The sequence below is a fragment of the Lytechinus variegatus genome, chromosome 11 (genome assembly GCF_018143015.1).
Source record: "Lytechinus variegatus isolate NC3 chromosome 11, Lvar_3.0, whole genome shotgun sequence".
Lineage (NCBI taxonomy): Eukaryota > Metazoa > Echinodermata > Echinoidea > Temnopleuroida > Toxopneustidae > Lytechinus > Lytechinus variegatus.
Window position 1 is genome coordinate 23246134 of NC_054750.1, and position 14979 is coordinate 23261112.

A 14979-nucleotide genomic window follows, 5' to 3' on the forward strand; every position below is an offset into this window, starting at 1 on the left:
CTGAGTGCGCTCACGATATGTAAGTTGAACACCCCTGCACCGCAATGTAGCAGCCCGCCACTATACACGTAGATTGCCTGCACGATGCGAAGACAGCGGCGCGTATTAGTGACTGTGCGTTAAACGTCCCATTTCTATGCCTTATAAAAGGAGCGTTTTTTGTACACAACAAATTGATATGTGTCGAAAATCTATGAATCAAAACAATTTCGTCCTGGACTCACGGACAAACGCACTATTTGAAAATTTTTGTCAGCTCCAAAACTTCAGAAGATCAGCCTGTCTGGTTCACCAATTTTCGACAAAGACCTTTCAGATGTTCATCGTGATATGATTTGCATTTTCGATACATACACCGTGCTGCTTCGTTTGTTCTGCATGGCGATGCGAAAACACGCTAATAACTATGTTGACGTCAATACACTGTACTCTATACAGAAGAAGTACAACACGTTGTGTCCACTTGTCCGCATGCGCTATATGAGGGCTCGAGGTGGTTTAAGTAACCAATCGCTCAATAAACCAGGGCCTTTGGCTTTCAACGCCCATTGTATGTACTATTTGCAAATCAGAATTTGTTTTCAGAGTTTTCAGCGTCAGAGTTTCTATAGGGCGCCCCTTCCAGAAAAGTGGTAAAGTATATCCCTTATCTCTTAACCAATATTTACACCACTTTACAGCACCCAGCCACTAGTCTGGCCCAGCGGCGCGTTTTTAGTTGACAAGACTGAGAACCGAAACCCGATCTAACATTCAGCGCTTGTTAGGCTCTTCTTTCCACAGAACAGAGGCATTTGGAATACCGATGAGAGACAGAAATTAGCACGATTTTTCAGCAGTGTCCAAGATCAATGGAATATGTTGTCTCTGTGAACATAGTCAAATGACTCAGCACACCTCTGAAGACTAAAAACAAAACTTCCAGTAATGACACCTGAGGACCTTGAAGAGGACTGAGAGTTTACAGAGAAGACTATTGAGTAATCACTGAAAGATCATCTGGCATATTGCCAGAGATCAATTATCAGTCAAGGTCAACTAAAGACTGAGGGAGGCCACTGGAAGAACTCCGAAAGACTGACAAATACCCAAACGAACTTTGAAACACTAATATGTCTTTTCTGGCTCAACTTAGACTAATCCTTCAGTAATCTGCCCAAGGTATTTCAATTTTATTCCAATGGTCTTTCAGATATCCAGCATGTAAACGAACAATCTTTCCGCTACCTGTCTACTGATTTTTGCTACTAATTAACCAATTAATACTTATTTTACCCGACGCTTGTCGATCATTGCTCAGTTGAAGATTTCACTCTATTAAAAATTCTCACTTATTACTACGTGCTATCTTGTTTGCCTGAGGAAAGAAAAACATGTAGAAATAATTTACATTGGTGCGGCACCTACATCATGCGCTCCCCGTATCGATACAATAGAATTCCTAACACAGTGTGACCCATTGACAAAGAGAATTTTTTCAGCTTAGGCCTTTAGGGTCTACATGGTCTGTGGCACCTAGTCGAAAGTAATCTTCATTCATATGAAGGCATTATGCGTCTTTTTACAGCGGCTTTCTTGCATTCCCCAAATTCTTGTCTATGATGAATTGTGAGAATTCTTTATGACAGGCCGCTTGCGGATTCCCGCGCGAGAGACACTGTTCTGACTTTACACAAAGTGACCGACTTAATCGAGAAACGACTTCTCCTTAGTTCAAGTTATCACACGTACTTGTCACGAGTTGATGTCACATTCGAGGGTTCTTGGTTCCTCAATTACCAGGCATATGCTTGTAGAGCAATGAAGTCGGCAATCACATGTGCCAAGAACAGACGGAGATTTAAGTAAGCTGACAAGGTTACTTAGATTTGCAACCAACAAGTGCCTTCACAATTGCTCGTAGATAGGCAAGATTTTGTCGAAGATATCTGAATCGGCTATAAAGGTGCATCTTGATGGTTCATTAATGGCGAACAAGTGCCTGCACTCGCTTCTCTAATGCCATCGACACTCCCGTATCCTTTATCATGTCTAAAGTTCCCACTCGAGTCGATATCAACTCCTGAATCAAGATGAACCTCGCATTTAAGCATCTGGGGAGAAAATAAAGCATGGTGATTTGAATGAATATCAGGCTTGAATAGAACCCATGACATTTGATGTAGGTTCAGGAATTAACAGCATGCCTTCAGCGGTTAAAACTGCATTTAATCTACTGAAAACCAACTTTGAATAACCTCGTCAATTTTGGGTAAAAATCCCCACCCCTAAAAATATAATAATAATGATATTGATAACTATGGTACATTTTTTATAAGAACAAGATAGAATGTAGTGTTCAAAATCAATATAATGTTGAAAAAATAATAAATAGGATTAGAAATAATAAATAAGTGAAATACGATTCCTCGCTATAATTTACCAAACTGCCATTTGTCATTTTTTCTTTATTAATGTCTTATAATATGTGGTAAATTCCATTCGTTCAATAGTTAAATTGTGCAAAGATTTTAAAGAGGATGTTTATTCAAGTTAATATGTCTATTAGGGGGAAGTAATTTTTAAATTCGTAACTATTTACGACTTCCGTTGTAGTCAAAGTTGCCAGTAAAACAGATTAGAGCTATTAAGAGGCATCCTAATGAAGACGGTGCAACTTAAATCTTTCGTGCTTAGGGGACCCCCTGTACCATGTGTACGATGTAGGCAGAGATTTATCGAGCACGCGACCCAAATCAGTCTAGCATTCAACTTTGCAAATTTCTATCAAAAGCAAAATAAAAATCACTATCCCTACAGGGGCATCAATATTGTTAAGTAGATCTAAAGTACTAAAAAAACAAATGCCCTTATCAAGCTGTATCAATGGTGCATGTGACTCTACAGTAGAGCAAAATTGTCACGTAGGCTTCCAAAACTACATACAAACCTTACACATATCATATACATGTACAACTACAGGCTAAACACATACATTTCCTTGCAAGATTATGGTTTAAGTTCAACATAACCACAATAATACCAAATAAATTCAAATTACTCCATGTACATTTTACGCATGTGTTCATTTCAAAACACTTTGTTACCAAATACACTACATTATAGTAAACATCTCAATGTTAGTTATACCATCGTGCTTGCCACATACACGGGTGTATCCGCTAGTAAAATATATAAAAAAGAGGTCTTAATGAGAATATTGGAGGATTCACCTTTTGCCCTTCACTTTCCTTTTGTCAGATCACCATTTGAAAAGACCTGAATTAGCGATAAGCTTTTTTTTATATAAGAACTGAAGTGTTTATATATGTATATATACATGAATACATATATAAGGGTTTACTTCATAAACTTTTTTTCAAGCGGATCTTATAATGGTGAAGAGCGATTGTATTAAATACGTACCTTCTTTCCTTCAGACCCGTGCAGAGGATTGGAGTCGTCCTGCATGTTTTCATGAGCTCTTGGATCGAGGCTCGTACCACATCCTGAGTCGGTTTGATCTTCATGCTGTTTAAACCAAACCATCACTAGATCTTTGATGTTAGTAGAAGATGAATTGACACTGGGGGCGTCCTTGATGAGTTGAAGATCAATGCCTGTATCCTGCTGAGGCCGAGAGAATTGTGTTTCATTCTCTTCATGTTTTTCTGAAAGATATGAAAGGAAAACCTCATTTGAAGGGGTTACATCATGTTAAACATTCATTAAAAACGGGTAATGCAAACAGGTTCACCCAACAAAAAATCCAATGCGAAGAACACCAAATATTTCATTAATATTGGAAATGAAATGAAAAAAAAGTTATGCCATCGCCCCTCCCCTTTTCCTCAGCAGCGCCATCACACCACCGTGACGGCCAACGGTTCATCAAAAGAACATACAATCGTCTTTTCCTCTACAACAACTTCGTCCGCGAACGATTTCGAAATTTCCATCTCGCCCATTTACTACTTTTGTTTAGTTTTCAGTTACACTACAGTACCACTTTGTCAAATGATATGTTCATGAACCAGACGTTCATTCGAAAAGGTAAAATACTAAGTATATAGTTAAATTACACCCACTTAAAATTAAAGTAAATGTTAATTAGACTATACCATGGGTGTCGATCACGGGGGGGATGGGGGGATATATCCCCCCAATATTTCAAGTGGGGGGGATGGCCTGTAGTATCATCCCCCCCAATAATTTAGAGTAGAAAAATTATAATGATGAAAAAATAAAAAGTTTGATCATGATGATTATAGTATGCCATCAATCAGTTCGTTTCCCTCGCAATTTGTGTATATTGTTATTAAATAAAACATTCTTTTTCAGGACTATTAAACAGATGGGTGGAGGTTCAAGATGAAAAAGAATGAAATGTTTATGTATCTGATATTTTTTAACACATGACATAAAAGTACCCCAACGAAAATCAACTTTTGTTCATAGGGTGTTCCATCCCACCAGTGGTGAATAAATTAATTTAAATAAATCATTAATTTAAAAGGGTGGAAAAATAAACGGGAGTAAAAGGGTGGCAAGATAAATCTCTAAGGAATGACGGTAAGCCCGATGGCGCACGAGAAGCCACACAGGTTGTAATTTGTGCTAGTCTTAATTGGCCCGAATCTGCATTTTATCATCATGCATTGCCAGTCAGGTTAGATTTAAGAGAGAAGTTGTATACACAGAGGCGTCGATCCTGGGGGGGGGAAGGGGGCGATCGCCATACCAATGAAAATATTGGGGGCAAACATATCGTTTTGCCCCCCACCCAATATTTCCGCATGTGCAACTAAAAATAAAATAAGATTGTAATGCTACACTGAAATCAGCAAGCGAGATTGAGGTACCAACTCGATTTTGATTTAAAATCGTGCTCAAAATGTCTGCTTTTTAGATTGGAATATAAACATTTTCAATTCTAAACCTCAAAAGAACTTTGATTTGCAATAATCTTTTGTTGGATAAATATCTTCCATTAAAGTGTCTTTTTCCAGATCAAAATTTTCAGCTCGTGCTCGCATCTATTGTTCTTCTAGATACCCATCTTAATCAGTGGTACCAAAAATGCTTAGAATATCAAGCTTTCAGGTCAGAATATAAAGAAATTTCAGCTCGCTCTCTAGTGAGATACATGTATCGACCCTCCTCATGAGTTACTACAAACAAACCTAAACAGGTACATTTTTCCTGTTTTCATGACATATTAAAAAAAATTAGCTCGCGCTTCGCGCTCGCATTGTTGGTGAAGGTGAGATATGTGTCTCTTTCTCATGAGTTATATATATATATATATTCATATATATATATATATATATATATATATATATATATATATATATATATAGGCCTATGTGTGTGGGGGTGTGTGTGTGAGTTTGTTCGTTTTTTGTGATCGAGCGCCTTTGGAACGTTGATTCATAATTTTGCCCCCCCCCCCATCTGAAAAATTGATCGAGGCCCCTGTGTATACATCATGCTCAATAAACAGATCACTATGTACATGGTCCAGTCAATTTTGTCATTTTTTTCTCGGTATGAATTTAGAATAGGCTTACTTGTAACACAAATTGAATTTTCAAAAAAATTATACAAGTATAGTACACTTCAACAATGAAGGAATTTCCAAGAACACCATGCATATCAACCACTCCCAAATGTCCTAAATTGTGATTTTGGTGGGGGTAATGTTGAATGTTGATCCCCATCCACAAGAACATTTGTGTCAATCATCCCCCCAACCAAGAATACCGATCGACACCCATGGACTATACAGTGCGTCCCAGAAAAAAGGGAAACCGGGATTCCCATGTCATTTTTCTCCAAAGGAAAAGGAATTATATTTCATTTACATCCTCATGCAATCCAATGATTCCTTAATATATTGATACATGTACATAATATAAGACAAACTCCTCGCACATTAATGAGCAAGACGAATTTGAAAGTTTAATGGCAAAATCGGGTTGCGCAGAAAAGTTGAACAACATTGGTTCGTAATACGACGACTATGCATATTCGATGAGTGTCTCATTATCATTTCTTTTGTACTCTTTGATAAAATTCTCTCATTGATCCCTGACATGAGAGTGGATTCAAATTCACATAATCATTTTCTGCTCAAATCCTTTTTGACATGCCTGAATATTTGTTGTTTGTAATTTGCCTTGCGCGAACGATTTGCTAAGATGTTGATCTCATAAAGATACATGTAAGATTCCACTTTTACTATCAATATCAATTTTGTGATAGAGATATATTTCATAATCGTGAAATTTGTCTCAGAAAACGTGTTTCTTTTTTTGTGGGACGCACTGTATAGTGGTCATCAGCCGAAAGTTAAATGTTAGACCAAACAGAATTACACCCACTGCTTGTAGAGCAATTAAAACACAACAACTTACCTGCCATGACGAGTCTAAACCTTTCTTTGCAAGTCTCAAGTCTGGATCTACCCGGTACCTTTTGACAGCAATTATTGACGATGAAGAAAACAAGGAGAGCCAGAGCAAATCCAAGAACAGAGCCCACAATAATGGGGACCGGTACAGAGCCATTTGACTTTGGCCTTTCTGCGGAAGTAATATCAAGAAAAATTATCCATCTTCAAAAGTAAAAAAATAGTCACAGTTGTTGCTTGGTAGACTTACTGGTAAACTTGGAATGGAATAAAAAAAAATAATAATTAGTCAGTTCTTGTATAGCGCATAATACATTATGAATAACGTCTCTATGCGCTTCCAAAGGACTTGGATATTATTACCCCGGCTTTATCTGGGCTGCTTAGGCGCTCAGGCATTCAAGGAATTTCTTCCTACCGGGTATCCATTCACCTCACCTGGGTTGAGTGCAGCACAATGTGGATAAATTTTTTGCTGAAGGAAAATACGCCATGGCTGGGATTCGAACCCACGACCCTCTGTTTAAAAGCCAGAAGACTAATCCACTGGGCCAAAACGCTCCACAAAATGGGTGGAAAACTTTGTGGGGAAAAAAGCCAATTGCACTATGGCTTTATCTCTCAGATGTTTGATTCTCTATTCCACCTTGTGTTTGTGATATATAACTTCCAAGTTTAATGTTCGAGATAATAATAATTATAGTAATACCAATAACAGCTCGTTGTTTTATACATGGGCATATCAGGACCACAGGTTCTCAAAGCCGTGATGTATACACATGCAGTCTTTTACACACATAGACACCCACACACACTTTAAACACACGCACACGCACACTGACCTACATTATGTCTGGCTAGTTGCTTAAATGACTTGTAAATCATTTTTGCTACACCAACTAGCGATATGATGTGGCTTAAACTAGTCTAGGTCCTACAACATGTGAAAATTTCCTGGTCAATGAAACCCTTCTAGTCTGTAAGCTGTAGTCAGTATTAATCTTCAACAAACTAGTGCCTGAAGTCTTGTCGTAAGACAAGTCGAGTAAATGTTACAATTACCCAGGTAAGCTTAAGTACTTCTGAATCCACCACTTTTTAGGCTTCATAATCAGATCAATACATGGAAATGATATCATTAGGGTGCAAATCACAGATGTTGTATAGCCCAAAGATTATTTAGTAATGCATCAATTTGCAATTACCTTTCTCAATACGGGTGTGAAAGTTCACCTAAGAATAAATAATGATTATGATAATAATGATAATAATGATGATAACAATAATGATAATGATAATCATCATAAAAGTATATTGTTCGGAAAGCCCTCGATTAGAGGTACACAAATCGTCAAAAACTTTCCTTTGAGAAAAGCTACCACTTCCACAATCGTAACATAGCCTTCTGCAGAGGAACTCACCCTTAACAGTGCAGATGCTTCTGCACGTCTTGGTCAGGACTTCATCACGTATGAGAACAACCATCTCATGGGATCCTATGGGTACATTACTTCCAACCGGAAAACCTCCTAGTGTCATATCCAATGCTACCCGGTGCTTATCCCCGTAATATATATACCCGGGAAGAGATTTTGTGATGTTGCTTTCTCCAATATTTGGATCGAAGGTATAAGTATTCCTGCCCGGGTCGGTGATTGCTGTATCTTCTAGATGTGGACAATTGACCGGGAGCTCAGCCACTATGGCGTTACAAAGAATTAAAATACCGGACATAAACGTGAGAGAACGTGACGTTTACAATCGTTATAAACTCATCGAATCTGACGTTTACAATCATCATAGATTCATCAATGTGGTCATGGTGGTCATTCAATTTGTTGGTTTACTTTAGATTCAAACGAGTTAAATTTTAGGTTTAAATAATAAAAATCTCCAACTTTACAACAAAAGCAGCACAGTCACCTTGCATGTCGCGAATCCTGTTGCTATGATTGAAATAAGTTTTCTCTCTGAGCCTCCCCAATATTGATAGTATTTCACATGACACAATAAAATGTCAGGGGATATTTCATCTTTTTTTTCTCTCAGTGTCAAAACAGTTCTCATTGTCCGCATATCTTTTTTTGTTTCAGGTTGGAGTCCTTCCCTTACATGGCACGGTACTATTACCTTGCTGATTACCTCAAAATAACAGAATATATTCTTGTGATCTTCAATTCGGAGTCACACGCTTTTGGGATTGAAAGTATGGGAGTGATTCCCATAATTACTGTAAAAGCTAGTGAACGCTTACTGTCATTAGCAAAAATATCTACTATGAGTTACTTACAAGCATTCTTTACGTAGAAGACACAGGTGGCTGTGTTACCAAAGGTATCCTTTGCAACGAGAGTCACATGTGTTTCGCCCGGTGGGATAATAGTTCCAGTAACACCTTCCATCAGGTCCATGTCTTTGGTGAAGTTGTACGATACCCCATCTGGGTCAGGGTTGTTGTCGTCATACGTGTAGGATTCCCCTTCTACCAGGCCACTGAAGAAGTTAGGTGATTCGGATGGGAGGGTAACGTTTGAACATGTCACAACTGGAGGTTCTGTGTCTGCGCCAGGTGAAGATATGGCAATTTTTAAATGACAACTTTCTTTAGATAAACGGGTCCGAATGCCTTTTATGTCATTCCATATCTATATTCATTCAACTACTTGAATTATAGTCTTAACCAATGGCTACGACGTACTGGTAAGATGCTTAAAAGCGAAACAAAAAGTGTTTCATACCTGATCCATTTTATTTTTCACATGATTTTTTCTTCAAAAGATCTAAAAAAAAATGAACTGTTTTACCTCTTCCTCATTACATACTTGCATATTTTCTACAATGGTGCATTGCATCATAAAACTGAGTCCCTCAAAAAGTTTTTACGAGACGCTTCTGCTAGTAACGTATGCTAGCTAGTAATTAAACTTACTGGAGCTACATTACTCTTAGATCACTCGCTTTTATATTTCGAAAAGTGACGATTGCAAAAAATAGACTATAAAATTCAATGAAAAAATAAAATTGTACAAGTACTGGAGAGCGTTTCATTATCAGACGTTTTATCCGATAAGTTCTGTATCATCCGACAGTTACCATAGCTACAGTGCTTCACAGCCAATCGGAATCGAATATAAACGTCAGATCAGTCAAGTTGTCCGAAGAAAAATGTTGATGAAATTCTCCAAAGTGTTTATTGCAATATCTAAAGCAATCATAGGCAGGGGAGCGAATTTGAAACTGGAGGGGGCACCTTTCCTTTCGAAAAGGGCACTATATTACACAAAGAAAAAAAAGAGACTTATGTATAGTGTTGTAATGAGCTTAACATTTTTAGGGGGCTTGATATCATGTTTCACCCTTCTCTCTTTACTTTTCCTTTTGTTCTTGGTCGTGAGAAATCTGGCTGGGGGGGGGCTAACGACCCCACCCCCATCTGTGCGCCACTCCTCTATTCCCATTCCCATGACTTATTAAAACTTAAGGCACGTGTGATTTTTCTTACAAGTCTTTTTTTTTCTTCATACGTAGTAACATATAAGAACTAGAACATTGTTTTCTTGTTTCAAAGGGGCACTTCTTAACACATAAAATGGGTCCTTCTAAGGTAAAAGGGGCGCAGAAGACGTTCGTGAGGGGCACTTTTTGGTTAAAAAGGGGCACTTATACGAGAAAGGGTACTTATGTAAGAAGTCAAAAAAGGCACTTGCTAACGGCATAAAACGGGTCCTTCTTCTAAATGAAAGAGGCACAGACCACGTTTGTGAGGGGCACTTTTCTTGGGTAAAAAGAGGCACTGATTCGAGAAAGGGCACTTACAAGAAGGCAAGGGGCACTTGCTCACATATAAAACGGTTCTTTCTCAGGTGAAAGGGGCACACAACACGTTCGAGAGGGTGCAGTTTTGGTAGATTGGTACTGATTCGAGGAATGGCACTTGCTATCACATAGATGGGAATTTTTGGCAAAAAATGGCACTTATACGAGAAAGGGCACCTGGTAACATCTAAAACGGTTCCTCCTCAGGTGAAACCCACAGTACAGGTTGGTGAGGTTGTATTTTGTTGCGTAAAATAGGACACTTTTTAGTGCTTCAAAAAGTGGGGGGATGTGCTGCTCCCAGGATCGTCGCCCCCGTACATAGGCATATGTTGCAGTAAAGGAATTGGTCAAAGGTCCATAACTACATCTATAACTGTTTGGCAGGAGAACTTACCACTTAAAACTTTGATGTAAAAGGAACAAACGGCTCTTTCTTCTTGGTTGTATTGCCAGAATTCATACCGGACTTCAGTGGTGGTTCCCTCTTCGAAGATATCTCCAGAGTGATGTGACTGTGAGCTGTTAATGCTGGCAAGATCTTCGCAAGGGGAAATGGCAAGTGGGGCTGGCCATGTAACGCTTGTGTTACCTCGAATTTCTGTGTACCGCGTTATATTTTCTGGACATACCGTGACTTGAGGTTTCTCACCTGTGCAAAGTTGAAGAGGTGATATTAGTGTATAATTGCTCCTTATATTTTGCATTCATGACTCCTCCAAATTTTCCTTGTATCAAGGACAATGAGGATGTGGATCCACTCATCGCGCATTCAGGTATTTCCTTAAAGAGACCAATAATCTTGCTTGTTCTTTACCAGGCGCGGATCCAGGAGGGGGCCGAGCCGGCCCCGGCCCCCCCCCCCCCCCTATTTTTTGACAACCTGCAGAAACATGTGTACTCTTTACCTTGATAGAAACTTCGAAAAACAGAAAGAAAAGTAAGAAAGAGGTATTTTACCAATGATGTGTAATTTACAGCCTCGTAACGACCGGCCCGACCCCGAAAGGAAACAAAAAAGGTGAGGGGAAGAATTGGAAAATAGACTTTATATAATTTTTTTCGATCGCGCTTCGCATTGCCTGTGTAATGAATCCCATTCAAGAGGATTAAATCACACTAATATATAACCAATATATATACAACATATCCAGTTCTGATATCAATTTGCACACAATTTTTTAGCTCGCACATCAAGCTTTCATTATTTTGTTTGATTTACACAAATTGTTAATGTGTATCAAAATGTTCAGCTCGCGCTGCGCGCTCGCATTGTTTGATAAGTGAGAAACATATGCTCTTTGGAAATTCTTACCAAAATTTGTCAAAATGCTCCTTTATCATGTCAGTATATAAAAAAAATTAGCTCATGCTTCGCGCTCGCATTTAAATTGTTTGAGACACACAGCTTGTTTATTTAAATAAAAACGCGCTTAGTCTGTTCATTTTTTTCAGGTCGGAATATCAGAAATTTTGAACTCGCGCTTCGCACTCTCATTATTTAATTGGTGATACTTGTATCCTCTTCATTAATCACTAAAAACAGTCCTAATTGAGTCAATGTTCACGTTACTATATGATAAAAATTTCGGCTCGCGCTTCGCGCTCGCATTGTTTAGTGGATACTTATCTTTGTTCATGATTATAAAAACTGCTCTGAATCTTCAGTTCTAAGGACATAAAATATCAAAGATTTTTAGCTCGCGCTTTGCGCTCGCATTATATATTAAGACCACATGAGATACCTTATATTGTTTATAGCAATAAAATCTAACATATACTTAAAACTTCAGTCTTTAGTTAGGACTACCCCCTGAAAAACCAACAACAAAAATAAGCCAGATTGTAGCGGCCAATCGACAAAAATGTTGATCACAATATTTTTCGGTCCCCCGCCCCCCCTATTGGCGAAAGCTGGATCCGCCCCTGTTTACAGCAAGGTATTTTAAATTTATGAATGAACAGAATAGATTCAAACAAGCATAACGCTAAAATTTCACAAAATCTGACTCCGAAAGAAGGGGCCTTTAAGTGTTCGAATCTTGTTTAATTTCACCGGTTATATGCACATAGACTCGTTTTTGAGCGTTTGTATCTCATCATGATTATGAAATATGTCAAATTTCAACTATAAATTAGAGATAAATTTCTTTTTACTGCAGCTTGAGCTTGTGTGATTACAAAACCATATTCTGATTTTATTCAAGGAAGACCTTGATTTATTTAGGTTTTAGTTTCGAGTGTCAACTTTCTGTAAGTATTGCACCATTGGGAGTCAGAAATGGTATATTTTCTCCCTTTTTCAACTCGTTTCCAACCACAAAATAATGTGCACTGGTGACTTTTATATAGTTTTTAGGAGTTTCGATTCTGATATTTTTCATGGATTCGGTTCTCTACTTCCTTTCGGCAAAATCGAATGCTAGGGAAAATGGCACCTGTGCAGATCTTACATGTGAATTTTAGGAGAGATGCGTGTTTTATGTATTCTGACTTACAGACGAGTGTGTCAACATCTTACCAATTTGGGGAATTTCATGAGCCACTTTCGATTTCATCCGGCTGGTGACATCCAAAATTATTAAAAACAAATTATTCCAATGTCTTTTTGATTGCAATTTCAATTGGATTTCATTGTAGTCTGATGAAATATAGAGGAGCATTTATTATGTTAGTCAAGAGACCCTTGGCAAGAGATACAACATACACCATTATCAACAAAATGAACAGTTGATTCATGGTTGCCATAACTTTTCTCTTTTTTTTCTTTTTCTTTGATTACTTACTGCTAACATTAAATGATTTTTTGTAAGGTACACACGACTTGCACGTCCCCCTGGCCTGGATCTGTAAAAAACGGTGATAAAGAAACTAAAATGAAAACATGGAAACGAATGGAAGACAGTTATATACGACAATGATAATGTTTTATCAATAATAATAATGATGAAAATAAAAATGATAATAATAATAGTATTAATGATAATAATTCTAATAGTACCTGTTTACAGTAACTTCAACAATAATTATAATAACCATGATAACGATGTTATACAACATGTATAGTGCTTAATGTGTAAAATGTTCCTAAGCGTTGCATGCTGTTACCCCGACCAATATGAAATGAATAGCCAATTTTATTATTGTATTGTAAGAAATTCGTTTGCATTTTGATACTTAATAAATGATCTGGAGAAATTTTTATTTTTGTATACCTTTATGACGTATGGTCCCGGTTCCAGGCATTCAAACACAATTTCTGTCTTATCCTGATTATTCTATGAAAAGGGGAGAGAGAAACAAAAAAGGAAAGGAAAAAGAGGTTGTAAGTGATAAGACAGGAATAAACAATATAACACAATTGAAATTCGAATCTATGATAGCAAGTTTAAATAGGTTTTTCCTTTCAATTCAAGTATTCATTAATAGTATACTTTCATTTCATTTCTATATATATCAAACATCGAAACAAAATTAAATTCGAAAGAGGTCCAAAGGTGTTGACTCGGCATTTTTTGTTGGACAGTTTTTCGCAACTCAGGTGCAAATCAAGTTGACCAACGTCATTATTTTGAAACACCCCCTTTTAATTCGACTTGCCAAGAAAATTATGTTTAGCCTTTGTCTCCCCCCCCCCTCTAAGCTTTACATTGGTACGTCATTTGTCTATTATATTTGTGATTAAGTTATGATAAATCATCGCTTAATCTCGGTTTCGATTTTTTTCTGGGACGCACTGTATATGACTAACATTAAGAAAGTAATACAATTTTGTAATCATCTATGAAGACATCTAATTGTTTAACTTTAAGGTATATTTTTGTTTTATGAGGACATCAAACAATATTTTACCTCAATATTGTTTTGATTACTGCCCCATTGTATATATGCTCAAGAAAACTACAACTCCCCGATGATTAAAAAGGAGAAGTTCACCCTTACAAAAAATTTAGTGTAAAAACAATAAAAGGACGAATGTTAGAGAAATAGCCATTAAAGATTAAGGTTGTTAGAATTTAAAGTTTTTTATTTGTGACGTCATAAATGCCCCATGTGTTGTGCAATATAAAATGCACATTGAATTAGTTTTTATTGCTTCGTGATAACATAATGTTTTGTTTTTATTAGCAGCAGGAATGGAATTATTTGTGTATGGATATACGCCATCAATTTCAAGCTTAATCGATCACTATGGCGGTCTCCTGTGTTCATTAAATAGAGTTTTCTTCTTTTTTTTACAATTATTAAAAATTAAGTTTATGCTCACGTTATTTGTATACATTATGTATTATAAACATATTGTTTGTATTATGGATTATTTTGTATATTGCATATTTTTGGTAGACACATTTAATATTGCGTATTATTCAAAATGCAATAATAAAATAAACAGATAAACAAACAATATACTGAAGTTACAATAAAACATAAAACAAAATGACAATTCATTGATTTTTTTTTTTACCCTACGATAATTTTATGTAGGAAAGCTGCTCGCATAATGACGTCACAAGCCAAGTAATTTTCTGATGAATTTTCCTCCAACCTTCGCAAATATTTTTTTATCTTTTTTGGTGCTATTACAATATACAATATATACAAAATACAATATTTTTGTCAGGGTGAACTTTACCTTTGAAGGGACGGTCCGGGCTCAAAATATTTATATCTTAATAAAAGGAGTAAAATTCACGGAGCAAAATGCTGAAAATTTCTTCAAAATCGGATAACAAAGTTATTGAATTTTAAAGTTCATCAATATCTTGTGAAAA

General features: G+C 36.9%; 1 protein-coding gene across 1 annotated transcript in view; it reads right to left on the reverse strand.

Annotated features, from left to right (window-relative positions):
• Window positions 1–836: 836 nt before the first annotated feature.
• Window positions 837–14979, reverse strand: part of LOC121424025 — a 32498-nt gene continuing 18355 nt past the window's right edge. The window contains exons 7-14 of the mRNA XM_041619598.1: window positions 13423–13485; window positions 12994–13054; window positions 10605–10859; window positions 8682–8951; window positions 7813–8091; window positions 6396–6563; window positions 3406–3650; window positions 837–2093 (exon numbers count right to left, since the gene is read on the reverse strand). Coding sequence (XP_041475532.1) covers window positions 1938–2093; window positions 3406–3650; window positions 6396–6563; window positions 7813–8091; window positions 8682–8951; window positions 10605–10859; window positions 12994–13054; window positions 13423–13485 — 1497 coding nt within the window. The 3' untranslated portion in view covers window positions 837–1937. The remainder of the gene's footprint in view (window positions 2094–3405; window positions 3651–6395; window positions 6564–7812; window positions 8092–8681; window positions 8952–10604; window positions 10860–12993; window positions 13055–13422; window positions 13486–14979) is intronic.